The sequence below is a fragment of the Takifugu rubripes genome, chromosome 1 (assembly GCF_901000725.2).
Source record: "Takifugu rubripes chromosome 1, fTakRub1.2, whole genome shotgun sequence".
Classification (NCBI taxonomy): Eukaryota; Metazoa; Chordata; class Actinopteri; order Tetraodontiformes; family Tetraodontidae; genus Takifugu; species Takifugu rubripes.
Genome location: NC_042285.1, coordinates 13,621,908 through 13,638,218, shown reverse-complemented (window position 1 = coordinate 13,638,218; position 16,311 = coordinate 13,621,908). Strand labels below are relative to the sequence as shown.

General features: G+C 46.4%; 1 protein-coding gene across 2 annotated transcripts in view; it reads left to right on the top strand.

Annotated features, from left to right (window-relative positions):
• Positions 1-8,236: 8,236 nt before the first annotated feature.
• nrg3b (neuregulin 3b) overlaps positions 8,237-16,311 on the top strand; it is a 142,008-nt gene continuing 133,933 nt past the window's right edge. For both annotated transcript variants that reach the window (XM_029846218.1, XM_029846216.1), the window contains exon 1: positions 8,237-10,127. In XM_029846218.1, the coding sequence (XP_029702078.1) occupies positions 9,293-10,127 (835 nt within the window). In that variant the 5' untranslated portion in view covers positions 8,237-9,292. The remainder of the gene's footprint in view (positions 10,128-16,311) is intronic.

Here is a 16,311-nt window from a genome sequence, read left to right as displayed (position 1 = left end):
TGATAATGGCAACAGAAGGGAATAATAATAATCCCAGTTCCCAAAGTAAGACCCATCCTTCAGAAAGGACTATGACCAGCAGGGCAATGGATGTATACTGAACAAGAGAATGAAGAGATGATTGAACAGGTTTCTCACTGTGTTCAACAGTCTGTCTATTCTGTCAGCACATACTTGCTATGAATGATTAACGGTGGAAATGAAGAGGCGGGAAGGGAGCTAATTTTACTTGTCAAGTAATTTGTTCAGTGGTCCTTCTGGTTTCATACATGCTTTAAAGGCAGTGCTGCTTAATGCTCTGAGGCGAAGGCTAAAGTGATGCTTTCATCCAAAAAGAAAAAAAAGGAGTGCCTTCCATCACTAAAAGCTCCAGTCTGTATCTGCTCCTCTGTTTTGTGTGTCTGTACAAATGAGTGTGTGCACATGCACATCTTTTCTTTTAACTACACACAAACACAAACCATCTATCAAAGGTCCCCTGAGCTCACTGAAGTGGAAAAAGGAGTGTTATTCTGCTGCAAACTGTTACAGAATACAAACACAAGCTAGCAGAGACTGTTTACCTTACAGGACCTATAAGGTCTGTCCAAAATTGAAACCTGATAAATAGGTGGCTAGCATTAGCTCGAGTCAATGAAGTAAAGCTCGCTTCATGCCTGCTAGGCTGACCGATTGTGAAAATTGTGGTATAAAGGTGAGAGTCCTGTCACTAAAACTGAAGTGTCAAGTAGTTTCTGGGAAGGTGCAGAGTCACACCCACCTATCTGACATGACGCCTTTCTGCTCATGTGTGAGGATCACACTCACATGAGGTTGAAATGCACCAAAATGTGGGGCTTTCGTTTCACAACCGAAGAGACTCGATGGCTTCGTGAGTGACAGACACAGTGCAGATGCGCACATTTTCCTCACACACGTCATTGCCGCTAGGATCTTTGCGAATAAAAGAGAAGAGACAATCCCAAAGACAGACACGCGCGCCACGTAATCAGGTGTTGGCAGGTTGGCAGAGGAAAACAATGAATTGACAAAACGGAAGAAGTCCACAACGAGATTGGAGAGCTTCAAACAAAGAACAGGCACCAGGAGCACAAGGCCCGAGAACAGGAATAACCAAACACACGTGACCCGAGCTGTTACCATGGATGGAAAGACAAGGAATTGGCCAGATGGAAGTGTGGAGCACTCTTTTGAAGCAGGAGGCAGAGATGAGCAGCAGGTGTGTGGATCATATGATGGGAGAGAACCAGGAAGTAGCCCCGCCCAGGCCTGAAACAGACAAACAGGGCAAAGACTGACCAGAATCACAAGGGAGGGAGAGGGGGACAACACTGGGGGGGACTCCTAACTGGCTGGCTCACGCTGTGGTTCAGCGCAGGTACCTATGGCGACTACAGGTAAATGACGGGCGGAACTGTTACGTAATGTGTCTGTTTTCTTTTTAAGAACCTGTTAGTGTCCCAGCGGCTCTCTGAGTGTTGCATTGTGTGCAGGAAAGTGAACGTAATTCCTTTCTGTGTTTTCATCAAAAATGACTCGCAGCCTCTTCTGTGGACTTAGGTCTAAATATACCTCACCATTAGAGGGAGGGAGGTGGACATGGGCCACCCCCTCTTGCCACGCTGCCCTGAGGGGTATTTTCCCTCAGTGCTGCCTTCTCGGCTTCAGCTGGCCTGGTTGATTGGAAGCCTTTTCTTCCACATTTCAGTGTCAATTTAACCTTTTGAAATCAGCACTGCAAAATCCTTTAGTCTCCCGTGTTGATTGGAGTGTGATTGGAGTCATGATTTCATTAACCCGATTTGACAGATTTGTTTGCAAAGGCCAAGACGAGCCGGTCCCACGGTCCACAGCTACAAGTCTACCTCTGTCCTTTGTGAAAGCCAGATGTAAGTCAAGGGTGAGGACATATTTATTAGTTGCTGTTTGTCTTTCTGCCTTTTCCTCTTGCTAAAATGAGGTGGGGACGTTACTTTTGGGAGGTGATATTGGCTCACAACAATCTCAGTTTGGCTCAGAATTCAAAAGCAATCCATCACCAGAAAGCTACTCTTTCCAATATATTCAGCTTTTCTGGAATAAACATTTTAAAAAACAGAAAGCAGCTATCATTAAACAATTATTAGCCATGCCACTGTCAAATATACTCCAGAAAGTAGTTCATACAAAATCTATGAAAGAAGACTCGATGAAAGATTCAACTACCTTGTTAATGCTTGAGAACAGCGCACACTTTTTACACAAATGAACCTTTACATCCTTCAATACATGATATCCCCAGCTTCTCTAATCAATAAAGCGACATACTCCTTAGTGCATATTATTGACTGGGCAAGCTTAGTTCTGCCGTCGTACAGCCGATTCTGCGTCTTCAATGACATGAGTGCTGCAAACGGTGGTCATTGGTCTTCCTGCTACGCTGTCTCCGTTGCTAATTAGCGAAACTCGCAAACAGTTGCATTCAGATTATTCTATTAAACCTCATCGATATTCTGAGCTGTGAATGTTTTTGAGCGTCTGATGGTAAATGTGACCCTGACAAGCTCAGTTTTATTTCATTATGCCCCCCCAGCTTTAGCCTCTGTTACGCGTGTTTTTCTCATTATCTATCTCTGATGTGCCACTGGTCAGGGGTCTAGTTCTTCAAGCCAATTAAAAAAAAAAAATCCATTACCCACCCACACACACAGACACTAATCACACGATATATCATGCATTATTAAGTGGGGTGTGAATAAAATATAAAGGTTAGTGTTTCCCAAATTATTCTCGCTGGACAAAGATGATGTTAGCGTGGCAGCTTAAGCTAATTAAAATGATGATTGAATGTGCTGGTGTTGGTAAACCAGGTTTTAATCCAATGCCAGGACAGGTAGTTCCTTTGTTTGTCAGGGGATTTGGAGTGATATTTAAATCCCCCTCCGTCTTAATACAAGGCACTGAGCTCAGTCTTTCCATTATTGGTGGCTAAAATAAGAGAATAGCAGAGGACAGAGGCTAATTCTGTCTTCCAGGAAAGTATTTGTTTCTGAGTTTTAACAAAGCTCTGTCCTTCAGATGATGTACTCCCCAGAGGTGGACACATCTTTGGAGTAAAACACTAAATGGATCTCTAATCTATAGTCACTTGAGATGAGCTTTGTGTGTGTGTGTGTGTGTGTGTGTGTGTGTGTGTGTGTGTGTGTGTGTGTGTGTGTGTGTGTGTGTGCACAGGGGTGCGTGGGTGGGTGGGAAACTGGATGCTAATCAAATAATGGAAGTCGATCTATTGGCTGTTTAAAGTGTTAAGGGAAGGGAACGATGTGTGAAAGGCATCGATGAGCGTCGCTGAAGTGAGACAAACCTTTCTTTCTGTAATTACACAATCTATGAATTCTATAAATATCCAGTCAATCAAAAGCATAAATTCTTGAAGAACAAATAGTCAGATGCTGCATGTGTCCTGCTGAGTCCTTTTGCTAGCGTTCACCTGCCGTGCTGTCCTGGCTAAAGCACTTTGTAGGTGTGTTCTGTAGGGTTCCTAGGAGGAACTTTCCTCATCCCATTAATAAAAGGAGACGTGCAGAAACTTCAACAGCATTATTGCTGCTTGCGGGAGCAGACTATTCGCAGGGGTTGAAGGACAGAACCTTACCTGTGTTGCTCGGCAGATTGGTCAAAACGGAACGAATATGGAAGCTGCATTAAGGTCAGATCAGCACTGCATGAAGTCACCGCTTCACCCGATGCGTGCTTTCATTCATTTCCTGATGGAAATGAGCCACAAGTCTCAAATCATAGTCAAATCATCAGGATTCTTAGGTCACAGATGATTCAGAGAAGACAGTGAGCTGCTGTCCCCTCCTCTTTGCACTTTGCCGCAACCAAACAAAAGAGGTTGTGGAATAAATTATCATAATCTACAGCAGGTCAGTGTGATGTTGTTCTTAGTGATGCAAAATACTCATGTATGATTTAAAAAAATATGCAAATCTACAATCTTCTTCTGATTAATCAACTCAAGCATCTATATTTTGGCTACTCTGTGGACATATTTGGTGTCTCAGCACTTCAGTCTGGTGCAGGCAGATTGGCCGGCTGCAGTGTGCTCAGTTCTCCAGGATCAATATGTTTGTGTCCATGATCACAGATAGTAAATATAGATCATAATTGGCGTTGAGACGATGATGAACATAGCTTTGCACCCGTCACTTATAGAGCCCAGCAATATATAATGATGCACACGACAAGAGGGGAGGAACGGCTCGTGCACTTTTTCTGCTTTTATGGAGACAGCGCTGAATAATTAAGGACTTGGGAGGGAGCCCAGCCAAAACTGGGGAAGGGAAGGATGGGAAATGTTGGCAACTCAAGTTTAAGTGAACTAGCTCACAGGCTTTGCTTCATTCTTGTGAAGCTGCAATAGGTTGACCAGACACCCTCAATAGCCAGGATACGTCCTCTTTTTGGGACCCAAAAATGTGCCCGGGTGGGATTTCAAAATTATAGTCAGTATTGATCCCAAACCCGCTCCCTTCAAACCATTTATGACACCAATTTAAAGAAAAGACACAATATTTTAAAGCTGTTATATATATTTGGTTAATTCTTATCCCTGACCAATGCAGATTCTCCTTAGCAATATGGACTGACAGTTGGCTTTACATTTTTGGATTATTTTGCATGCCTGTCTTTCATATACTAAAGTGGGATATCGCATCTCCACTCGCTAGCATGATGTCATACAGGAAGCAGCTTCTAAAAGCTCCGGTCACCATGGTAACCCAATAGAGAAGGGTCTGTATAGCAGTATAACATGTTAATTAGTCTGTTATCATATTTTCAAGCGTAGAGTTGAAGAAAAGGAGCGTCCAGTGCCCCCCTGTGCAGGGAGACACAGCTAATTTTCAACAGCAACACAGGCTTTAAAAACAGATCTTCCCGAATACCGGCGAGCCCAGACCATATATTTCAGTTTTCTTGTTGCGCTGGTGCACAGCCTCCCTGCGCGCTCTCCATCGCCAGTTACACGCCTCGTGCTCAAATGAAGACGGTGAAAGAGAGAGAAGGAGGTTGGGAATACTGTATCTGCGTGAGCAAACGGCACATTTAGCAAATTTATTGAGCGGTATTGATGCTCCACTGGCTTTCAAGTGGCTGCTGTGGTGTGAGACAAACTTCAACTAATTTAACAACGCTAGGAGTTAATTATCATCTGCTACACAATGCTCCTCGCTACAGTCATGTAGAGGGTGGCACGGTAATGGAGAAAAACTGACAGAAAACTATTAACGGAAGCACCAGATGGACTCATGTTTGTCGCTATAGCTGGCTCATATAGCCACGCTACACTTTATTCTCTCTGCTATACATTTTCTCACAAGTCTTTAAGGTCTTAAATTTGTGTGAAGATCAAGAGATGCAGCTGAAAAGGGGATTATATGTTCCCTCTTTTCGGCACTGGTAATATAGCGGCCGAACAGTGTTAATAAATAAAACAGTGCAAAAGAAGACGTAAAGGGACAGTCATAATAGGCCTAAATGAGGATCTGTGGGGTTCTGGAGAGAAAACTCACTTCTGTGCCACCCTCAGACAAGCCTGGCTCAAATTAGGAGCCATTTTCTGCGGCAAGAGTCCGGTAGTTCCTCTGCAGGCACTGATGGTTTTCAATATGGCCAGACGTATCACAGCAGACAAGAAAATTGAAAAGTGCAGGTTGCACCAGGCGGTGCTGCACATGCGACAGCGTGCCCAGCTGTGGTAACAAAATGCTCGGAGATGATTCTGTGGTGGAATTGCCCTCGATTTATGTTAGGACATGTCCTTGTGAAGGAGGGACGCAAGCAATATCATTAATGAAAGGACTCCCCAGCAGCAGGTGTCTTCTGTGTTCCTTCTTGCTCTGCACAGGTCTGTTAGCATGTTCAGTCACTTATGTAACTGCATCAAACTATTTACGTGTCATTTCAATAGTTCAGAAAGCTGATCTGACAGTAGGAGCTGCTGCTGATACCCAAAAGGTTTAACACGCAAAACGAAACCAAGCATAAGAAACTATTAGTCCAACATTTTTACACTTTCTTCAGTCCCAGCTTGATCCTTCAGGTGCCCTGTCAGATGTCCAAATGAAGATTTTTCCTGTGAACAAGTCCTGCAGGGTGTTTACAAGAGCATCCTGCCTGCAGGAGCCGGGATTTCATACGTGGATGGATTGGATGCAGCCAGGCGGTGGGACACAGCCTCTCCTAATTACCCCTCTCTACATGCTCATTTTAGCCAGAGTAGAAAGGCCAATTAGGAGGAAAATGTAGTGGGGTTACAAAACAAAAGAAAACCCATGAAATTAGTCGCCAGACGAGTGCCAGTGAAGTGACGACATCGTCTGAAGCATCATTCAGTGGGGGTCATTAGTGCTGCTTCATCAGGATGGTGGAGTTAAAGCCCCCGGCATGGTTGTGGACGGCAGCGCACCTCAGGTAAAATCTGTTTAAAGGAAGCTGCAGTTGTGCTTAAATTAACGTTGGAACGGGTCGAAAGGAGTGTCCTCCAATAAACACTAATCCTCTGTAGAGCAGAGCGGTCTGATACACGCCAAACTCATCTGGACTGGGGAGTATTTGTTGTCCCAATGTCCTTTTAGCAGTTCAGAACGTTCATATTTGCTGTGGGATGTTGCCCAAATAATGTCCAAGGACGTTCCGATCTGGCCATATTCTGATCCAAACCAAAGCAAACGACAGAATATTCACAGGGGCAACATGCGTCCCCTGGACGTGCAACTCATACAGAATGTTGCCACCCACCTGCAGATGGCGACAGAGAGGGGGAAACGTTAGCGTAGCAGCCTGTGAGGTAGGGGGAGGGGCACCGGGTGCAGATGGAGGTGAGAGACGGCGGACAAAAGCCCTCCTTGACATTAGTCAAAAGGATTAACTGAGGAAGGAGACTGGGCTCAAGCCGGCCAATGATATCAAAGCTGTGAATTACAGGAGGGCAAACGGGGCTGATGAACTGGCGACAACCTCCTGCACCACAGCCTGATAGCCGGGGGATGAACTTTAACTGATGTCAGCAGACATTTGTCAGGAGCGCTGACTTTAAAGGCTCCCCTTCGGACCGGGGAACTTTTACATTTTCCATCCTGGTTCCAGATTCACGTCAGTTCTCATTTGGTCTCCAAAGAGAGAGAAATCTCATCACAGCGGTCCATTGTGACATTTTTGGGGGAAATGTTCCATGGGTAAATCTCACACAACAGACACAAATGCTCTAGTGATTTGAATGTGTTCCCTTGGTGACAGTTGTGTTATTTCCCCCCCCTGTGAACTGTGAATGACTGGGGCTGGGAGTATAGTCCGGTCCTGGGAGGGATGTCATTGGCTTGACGAGCTCAAATGTGGAAAATTAACAGCCAAACATTCAGCCTGATTTACTGTAGAAAAAGAATCTTTGTCATCACCAGGGGCGGTGGCCGCTCAGTCCTTTGGGGACTGGGCTGAAGAGCACTGCCAAGGCACCTTTGAGCAAGGAACCCACCCTCAAATGCTCATATAGGGCCCTGTGATGAACGGGCAACTCATCCAGGGGGGACCCTGCCTCCACCCATATGTGCCCCCCAACCCCAGTGCAGACAAAAGACGAGACAAAGATCAATCAGGAGACCCTTCTCACAGAAGACTGTCACCGTCCTAACTGGACTTCTATCCATCAGCCAGCCTACTGTCATCCACACCTGTTTCGGCAGGCAGGAGTAACTCTGGGTGGCACCTCGCTCCCCCTCCTCCCCCCTCTCCTCTCCCTTGGGTGTGGCATCGCCCCGGAGTTTGTGCGTGCTTGGCGTGCGCTCCTCTTGCCGCCGCCTCCCTCTGGCCTTCTACTCTGCATCTGCTGCAGAGCTCCGCCGACAGGCATCTCTCTGTCTCCTGTCTCGGCCGCATCTCTTATCCTTTATGGCTGATGGAGACAGCGCGCAACTGCTGCAGACGGTCGCGGCTGGTGGGGGGCGAGGGGGACTCACCCTGGAGTGGGGACGCTGCTGAACCGGAGAAGATCGCCGGATGGGCTGGAAACCGTGAAACCCACATCACTCACCGCGGATTGAGCAAGTCTTCTACCCCTCCCGCCTCCCCTCCACATCGCCCACAACCCCCAACCCCCCCTCTCCGTCTGTCTGCAGCCTCCAAGAACAGCCGCCGCATCATTTTTTCCGAGCAGCAGCAGCAGCATCAGCCCTCTCCTCCCTCCCTCCCTCCCTCTCTCGGTCTCCCTCTTTGCTGCTTGCACCACTGTGGGAATGCAGTGAAGGCAAACGGATCATACGCTTCTCCGTTTTCCCGCAACACCAACAGCGCATCTGTCGCCCCAGAGTTGCGGGCTGCGGGCGGACAGCTCATGGACGCGCACGACTGTCACTGGGGGAGAATCAGAGTTGGGTGGTCGACGTAGAGACTTGGAATCACTTGGATTACCACCACCCCGGTCTCGCTGGTGGATCGCGTCGGCTCCATCCCCGCTCTCTTGTTTCGGTCGCTGTCTCCACACCTGGATTACGCGCAGCTGGACCGACCAAAGGGTAGCCGCGGCGGGCGCGCAGAACTGTGGCGCTGCATGAGCACGAAAATAGAGAAAAACTTGAAGTATCCGAACGAGAGAAGGGAAGCTCTCCTGGGAAGGTCAGAGGAGCGGTGATAAAAGCGCGCAGAATAAGTCAGCGGTGGGTCCTTTTGTTTTTTTTAAGCACCTTTATTTTTTTGGAGGTGAGATAATCAAAAGTGAAGAAAGGGTGCTGCCTGGATTGTTCATCTACGCTCGCGCACACACTCACGCACGTAGTTGGATTTACGGCACCCGTCCGATCGATATCCACCCTTTTTGACATCGGATTTTCTTTTTTTAAAACCTGGGAGTGAAGCATCCGGAGATTATCGTCGCTTCGTTAACTGCCAAGTACAGCGAGGCGCCCCCCTTCACCCGTCCGTAACCTGCGTGCTCGCCAATGAGTGTGGAGTTTCCTGTGATCGTGTGTGCGTGCGGATGTGCGTGTTGTGTGCCGACAATGGCAGCAGGTTTCCGGTGCTCGGGTGCGCGCGCTTAAGCGCTGTGCCAGCTTTTAATTAATAGGCTACGTGAGCGTGAGGGTTTGTGTCTGTGTTTGGGTGTGTGTATCCGTCCGCCTTTCGTGCATGTAGGTTTGTGCATGTTGTCGACTTGAAGATGCCTGCCGTTTTTTCCCGCTTCACGCCCCCTTCCTTGTACAATCTGGCCACATGTTTGACCCCCTAACGCCGCCAAGAGACAACAATCTGCAGCAGGATGAGTGAGAGATCAGGCACAAGTACCCTGGCAGCCATGACGCTGGAGGAGCCAGGAGCTGAGCAGGCGTCTCCTCGGGCTCCGGGCCCCCTTCGATGTGGCCCCTGCGCCGTGTGGCCTCGGCAGCAGACGTGGCTGTGTGCTGTGCCTCTGGTAATGGGTTTCGTTGGACTGGGACTCAGTCTTATGCTCCTGAAGTGGATTGTGGTGGGCTCTGTCCAAGATTATGTCCCGACAGATCTTGTGGATACGAAAGGTAGTATTGGGCAAGACCCCATTTTCCTCTCCAAACCCAGTGCCATACCCAAGGGGCCAGATATTTCGACTGCCACTGCGACGTCGGTCACTTCTACCACGATAATGCTCTCGACCACCACACCGCTGGCTGCAGACGGGACCGCCCCTGTGCCAAGAACTCGATCGGGGCCGCCAGCAAACCACTCAGCCAATGGCAGCACCGCCAATGGAGAGAGCAACCGCGCCCCACACCTTCACAATCGTGTTGGCACCCGCGTCACCGGGACAGCGGTGACCACCTCCACGACTCGCACCGCCCGACTCACACCGCCACCCAACAGTAAAGAGGTGACCCCACGCAGCACCGTCAGAAAAGGTGGGAGTGGCAGCGGGCGTAACGGAGGGGCCAACCCAAGGCCAGGACATACTTCTACCACCGTCACAACTACTGAGTCCACCACACTCACAGCACCCGTGAAGACCAAGGCACAGCCCACCGTCTCACCGCCAGCCGCCCCGGTCAAGCCCACACCCCGCTGGAATCACGGGCGCCCAGGAAAGGGGCCAGTTACTCGGCCGCACCATCGTTTCCGAGCCCGTGAGTAATGTCGTATTTTTCGAGGGGGGTATGTGAGAAGCACGTTCCTTCCCACTGCCCCTGTGAATTTTCTGTCGTTCTTCTGTCCAAGTCATCATTTCTCATGTCTGTGCTGTCCAGGACAGCATTTGTGTCAACGGTTCTCCAGAATGGATGACAAAAGCTAAGCTTATTTGATCTGACTGGTGCAATAAAATAAGGTTTTATATATATTTTTTTTTCTTTTTTTAACAGCAGCACAAATGATATGTCATAGCGACTGACTGTCATATATTTAAGACACTCTATAAGATTCCTTGATTTGACACATGGTTTCTTCTCCTTTTATATCCACATGGAAATAGATACTCTAGAAGCTTAGCTTAACATTAATCACGTTCATTAGCACAGACAGATATCAGGGGGATTTTCTGAGTATTTCCTTCCCTCTCATCTTTATCTTTTACTTAGGCATTAATCTGATATGAATCTTACTCTGGAGTACTTTCTTTTTCCACTCACTAGTCTCATTAAAAGCAGGGCTCCATCCCATAGAGTCGCCAAATTACAGCTTCCTGATGTGTTCTGTAAGTAAGGGCAACATATTCGTGCTGTAAAAACAAATGGAGCTGTATGAGGTGTTAGACTGGCGAGGTGTTAGACTGTTCGGAAGGTTAGCTCACGTCTTCTGTCGAAATGAATCAGATACAGCACCCCCCCCGCACACACACACACCAAACACACACACACACACACACACACACACACACACACACAAAGAAAGCCATTTAGTGGGGAGACACAGCTCACATCGTGGGGATTCTGTTGCCAGTTCAGAGGGGGACCTAGATGCGGATGCAGGGATGAAAACAAAGGACAGGTTGGCCATGCAAGGAGGAAATGAGGGGGGAAAACACGCTGTGTTCCAAGGGAGCATGAGAAAAAAGAGGGTAGCTCAGGGATGGAATGCAGTGAGGAGTGGGAGTTGTGAGTGGAGATGGCAGATGGAGGGAGCGAAGTGAGGAGAAGGACGCAGAGGCAATGAATAAGTGGAGCTGTGGATTTTTACATATTTCACATTGAAGGTGTTCCCGTTGATAATCACCATTTCTCAAAAGCAACACGCTCATGCATGACCAACGTTTTATTGGCTCCAGAGCAATCCAGCACGGATTGCTGCTCTGGTCAACTACGTCACATCCTCTGCTTTATCAGACAGGTCACTGGTTTACACAGCAGTCTGGCTTCATTTGCAGCCATGCATAAGCCATGTAAAGAAACACCTGCAGATTCCACTCGGAGTGCAATTTTCTTTTCCGGAGTTATCGAAGTTACTGACAAAGAGCAGCCAAACAACTACAGGAACCATCACAGTGCATCTGTTTGCATTTTATATGCATGACATTGCTTCCAAATGAGCACGAGCTAAAACTGCCCACTCTTGGTGGACAGGTGGGCTTTTTTTCTACCAATGGCAACATATTGATCTGAATCACTGTGTTGATCCCATATATTGACATGACTAAGTTAATCCTCAGGTATGTTTTTAGAGCCTTTAATGTTACAGGTGACACACTTATGTTTGTTCATATTTCAAACATTCAAAAACAAGATGTGATGCACCAGTGAAAAGGTGTGACTACACTCTATAACAAAGTCGGTAACACTGACTTTCCCAGAGCAGCATTGTTGAAATACAATAGTTTGTTGTTGTTTGTTGACAGTGAGCACGCACAAAGGTGTGCAATTTTTAGTAATAATGCTCGGAAAATGACTGCTCGGATGATGTAATGATCTGTAAAGCAGCTTCAGGTGCTCCTGCTAATTATTCTAAGTTTTGTTCCAATTCTGAGCATCTCTCGGATTCCAGATCATCCAGACTGCTGCAGGCAACAACATGATTTCCTTTTTTTTGTCTCTTGAGTTGTTGCCATCACCTTGGCTCTTTCGCTAAGATCTCTATGTTGTCGATGAAAGGAGGGTCTTTTTTCCTTTTGGGAATCGATGTCTTGTTTCACTGCTACTTCTGTCCCTTTTGCCTTCTCTTTATGGCTATTGTGTCCTCTCCTTTATTGCACCTGCACCTATTTTTGCCTCACTTTTGTGTTTTCTGTCTTCTTTTGTGCACCTTAGAGCCTACCTGCACTCATGAGCATATGGGCTGGCGAGGTAACTGGCATCCTCTTGGATCCATCGCCTGTTATTTTCTTTGTGTTTGAAGCCGTTCTGTATCCATCTCCACGTGCAAGCCCTGTTGCTTCAGATGTTAGGGAATAGCAAAAGAATGGAACAGTGCACAATGGATGCCTCATTGGAAACCAGGGGGACCCCGCTTTGGCCCAGGGCCCATTCCACTTTGCTGTGATTGTAATTCCATGCACGTCACACAAGTTCGCGTCCCGTGAATTGCCAGCCATGTCAAATTTTCGTCAAGAGATTCACAGATCTGTTGTGGTTTAGATCAGTCGCTGAAACCCTGAGCCAGTCAGCGTCTTTCATAGGTAGGACTTGTTTTGGGATTATCGTCTGTGCACGAGCCAGACACAGCCATCAAGGCTGGTTTAAATCAAACTCTAAAACGATGGCCATTAAATCAGGACGGCTGTGCACTAACAGCATTTAAAAAAATGCACGTGTTAGCTGCTTTAAAAAAAAACCACCTTCTTTTGCTCTTTAAAAACATAGTTGGAGAATTCAGTGAAGTCTTTGAGCTCTTTTTGTTTTGTTTTGTGACTATCATTCTTTTAGTTTGCATCTCCCTCGATAATATTGGAAAGGAATAAAAATATTTCAAAAGAGTGCAGCTACTCAAGTGTGACATTGGTGCAAGAGTGCTCCTGGCTGAATAAAAGGTTCACATCATGCAGATCAAACCAGCAATATTGATGATCAATATCCGATCCTTTTAGACAAATCATCCATCTCTAAACTACAGGCCCTAAAGGCAGAACAGGAATGTTTGACACACATATATTTTGAGTATTTCTTCTGTTCCCATACGTGCAGACATGGAGCCTGCACTCACTGCTGCTGTAGAGCCAGTGAGGCGTGTAAGGGGGATTAAAAACAAAGATATAAATCCAGTTTGCTCCCTTCCTCTCTCTCCAGGGAGGTCAGGCTCAGATTTGCCAGGCTGTCTCTGAGGTACCTCTGTCTCTCCTGAGACACGCTCTGTTTGTTTGCTGAGTCGAGCCCAGAAAGGGCCGTCACTGCGCCGCAGCCGTGCGTCTGTGCAGCTGTGCTGCAGACATCCACCCAGTTCCAAACCAAGCGCTCGCACCTCGGCTGTCACCATCACAGACTCGCGGGTTATTAAGGCACGTTCGTCTAAGTCTCAGAGTGGGACTCGCACATCGACAGGTTCTTTTCTGGGAATTGTCACTCCACAATTGGTGCAATTTGATGTAAAAGTTCATTTTCAAACAAATGAGGGGAAATAACAGGGGGAATAGTTACAGGGCCTGAATATGAGTTTTCAAATACTTTCATACACAGATTATACCTTTGAATTAATCGGCCTTGAAGATGACTCATAAAAGAATGGGGTGGAATTCATGTTGATATTCTACAACGTGGCATGGCAGCGCCATGCTTTTGTTACAGCAGGTGTACTCAACCTGATAATTACAGGAGTGTCATATTATACCAATTAACTTAAGAAAGTGGAAGTTTGTAATGCAAACATACAGTTTTTGGACATTTTAACCCACATCACTGAAAGTGTGTTGCATCCTGAAGGTATTGCCTTGAGCGTCCAGCTTGCAGTGACCTCTGACAGGAAGGGCACTGAAACACAAAACAATATACCAGCATCGTCGGTGGCTGTGCAGACAAATTATCCCAGACTAGCAGCCCTGTGAATTCTTGAATTTTGCAGGAATTGATCCCACGCCCTTTCCTTTGCCTGTGCTGTGCGCTGCCCACTGAACCTCACAGAATCAATAAGGAAGAATGCCCCTGGAAAGGAGAAGGGTTGGGGAAAGAGAACAAATGGAAGGACAAAAATAGGATGTGTTTGGTACAAAAGTGAAGAAAACCACAAATTTATATGGGGTGAAGGCTGTCAAAAACCATCTTAGCAACAAGGTTCCTGTTGCAAGATAAAACCATATTCACATCACGGCCGAGTAAATGAGCCTCAACCAGACATCTTACATCTCTCAAACCACCATTCTTGTCCTTTTATTGTTATCCTTCATTTTCATGCAGATTACCCTCAAGGCATTATCTATATTTGAATTTTCTAGTAATTCACTTCGAGCCTGCCACCACAATTTCTATTTCTTATCATGTACGGAGTTAAAAAAACAACAAACCCAGCTGTATCCTGTTACCCCGCTCAGGATGGTAAATGCATTCTAAACTGTATTATACATGTAGAGTGCTGCACCATATGCATACACAGATGGAGTATTGCATGGTTGCACACAATTGACTGTCTGACTTTAAAAATCAGAAACTAAAGTAGATACAGACCTCTGAAATCAGTACAGTATAAGCAAAATGCCAGTGTGAGTTACTGACAAGAAATGGTTGTTGTCGTCTCCATATAAAGTGTGTCAAATTGGTGTTGACTGTATTATAGAGTGTGGAACTGGCTAGGCGGCTTTACCCAATTCAGCTCTGCACAGACAGATATTCGCTTTAAATTTGTAAGGTTTTTTTAAATGGTTCAGGAAAGAAACTGATGGAGAACTAAAGCTAAGCTGCCCGATGCAGCTCCCGCCGTGCGCCGTCCAAGATTGGAGCTTAAGATTGTAGTTGCATGCGTCCTCACACAAACAGATATTTGATCCTTGAGTCAAGCCTCACACGCAACACATCCTGAGCGCATATCTGACCTTCAGTCCTGTTGACAGTCCAAAACCACAATCATGGCTGGGGATCAAACTGCGACCTTTGATGACCTACAGAACATTGCTGGGAGTGCCCTATACAAATGTAATTAAAAATACCAATTAGGGCACATTTTTACATCTTCGTGCCATGCTGCTGTTTTAACATTGATGCTGAGGAGTTTATTTAATGATTCTGAGTTCTTGAGCAGCAGGCAGGGGACTCGTAGACTGGTGGGAGTGATGCCTGCCTAAGTACTGTAAGCACTAGCTGAGGCCATCTTAGGGATTCTTAATGTCACCGTGTGATTTATGTAGACAAAATGTCCACCGAGAGGTGGCACAGAGAAGAGGTAAGCAGAGCTGGGGAGGGCTAAAATATTAATACGAGAAGAGAAACATGTGGTATGTGTGTTGCCGGAAGTGTGAATAATTGATGAAGCTTCCCTTTTATAAGTGCTTGAGATGTCCCATACACTAATGGCAGTAACAGGCTGTGGATTTTGTTTCTGTTGGGCTTCCACAGGATGACTGAACAGACTTTTCATAGCATCAACCTCTCCCCTAAAAGACATCAGAAATTTTTTAAATTTCTCCTCTTTTCATAAAGGAGTTAATGTTCCTGCTGAGTAATAAAGGTTCTCTTAGCCTAAGGAAAGAAATAATCCTAATTGAAAGTAAACACTGGGCTCATTATGGCCTGTGAACAGGAATTCCTTTTCTTTTATATCTTTTACCAATTGGAGGGCACAGAAGACATAATTGTGGAGAACTGGCTTAATGGTAGCGGCGTTACAGAAGGTGCATGCTGAGAGAGTTCTCGCTCCTTTGCTCATTTTATTCACACGCATGTACATGCACATCTCAGCAAGTCTACCACAGCTTTTTTTTTGTATTATTAGTTACCATTTTTGGAATGGTTGGACAGTACTGGCCTGCTCCTAATCCCAACCCTCAAACCCCATTCTTTCATCTATACCCTCATTCATTCGTGGGCGGTGGGGGTTGGTGTGTGTGTGTGTGTGTGGAAGTAGAGAACAGTGTCTTACTGATCGCTCTGAGGGGGCAATGCGATATTGTAGTCCATCTGGCCGTGGCAGAGAAGAGAGGATTACAGTCCATCATATCTGATCTGAGACGGTTAGATTCCAGTATTGAATTACAGTCCCCATGGGCTCTCTAGTTCCTTTATCAATCTGCAAAGGAATAATGTAGAAAGGAAGAGGGTGGGAGCCCCAGAGAGGTGCGTGGCTGTGTGCGGTTGGACCAGGCATTGGGACGCCTGGCTTCATTTCTACTTTTCTGTTCCGAATGTGGTCTAATTTTGAAGGGATTACATCTGTAGTGCTTGCATAAACCCTTCATTAACC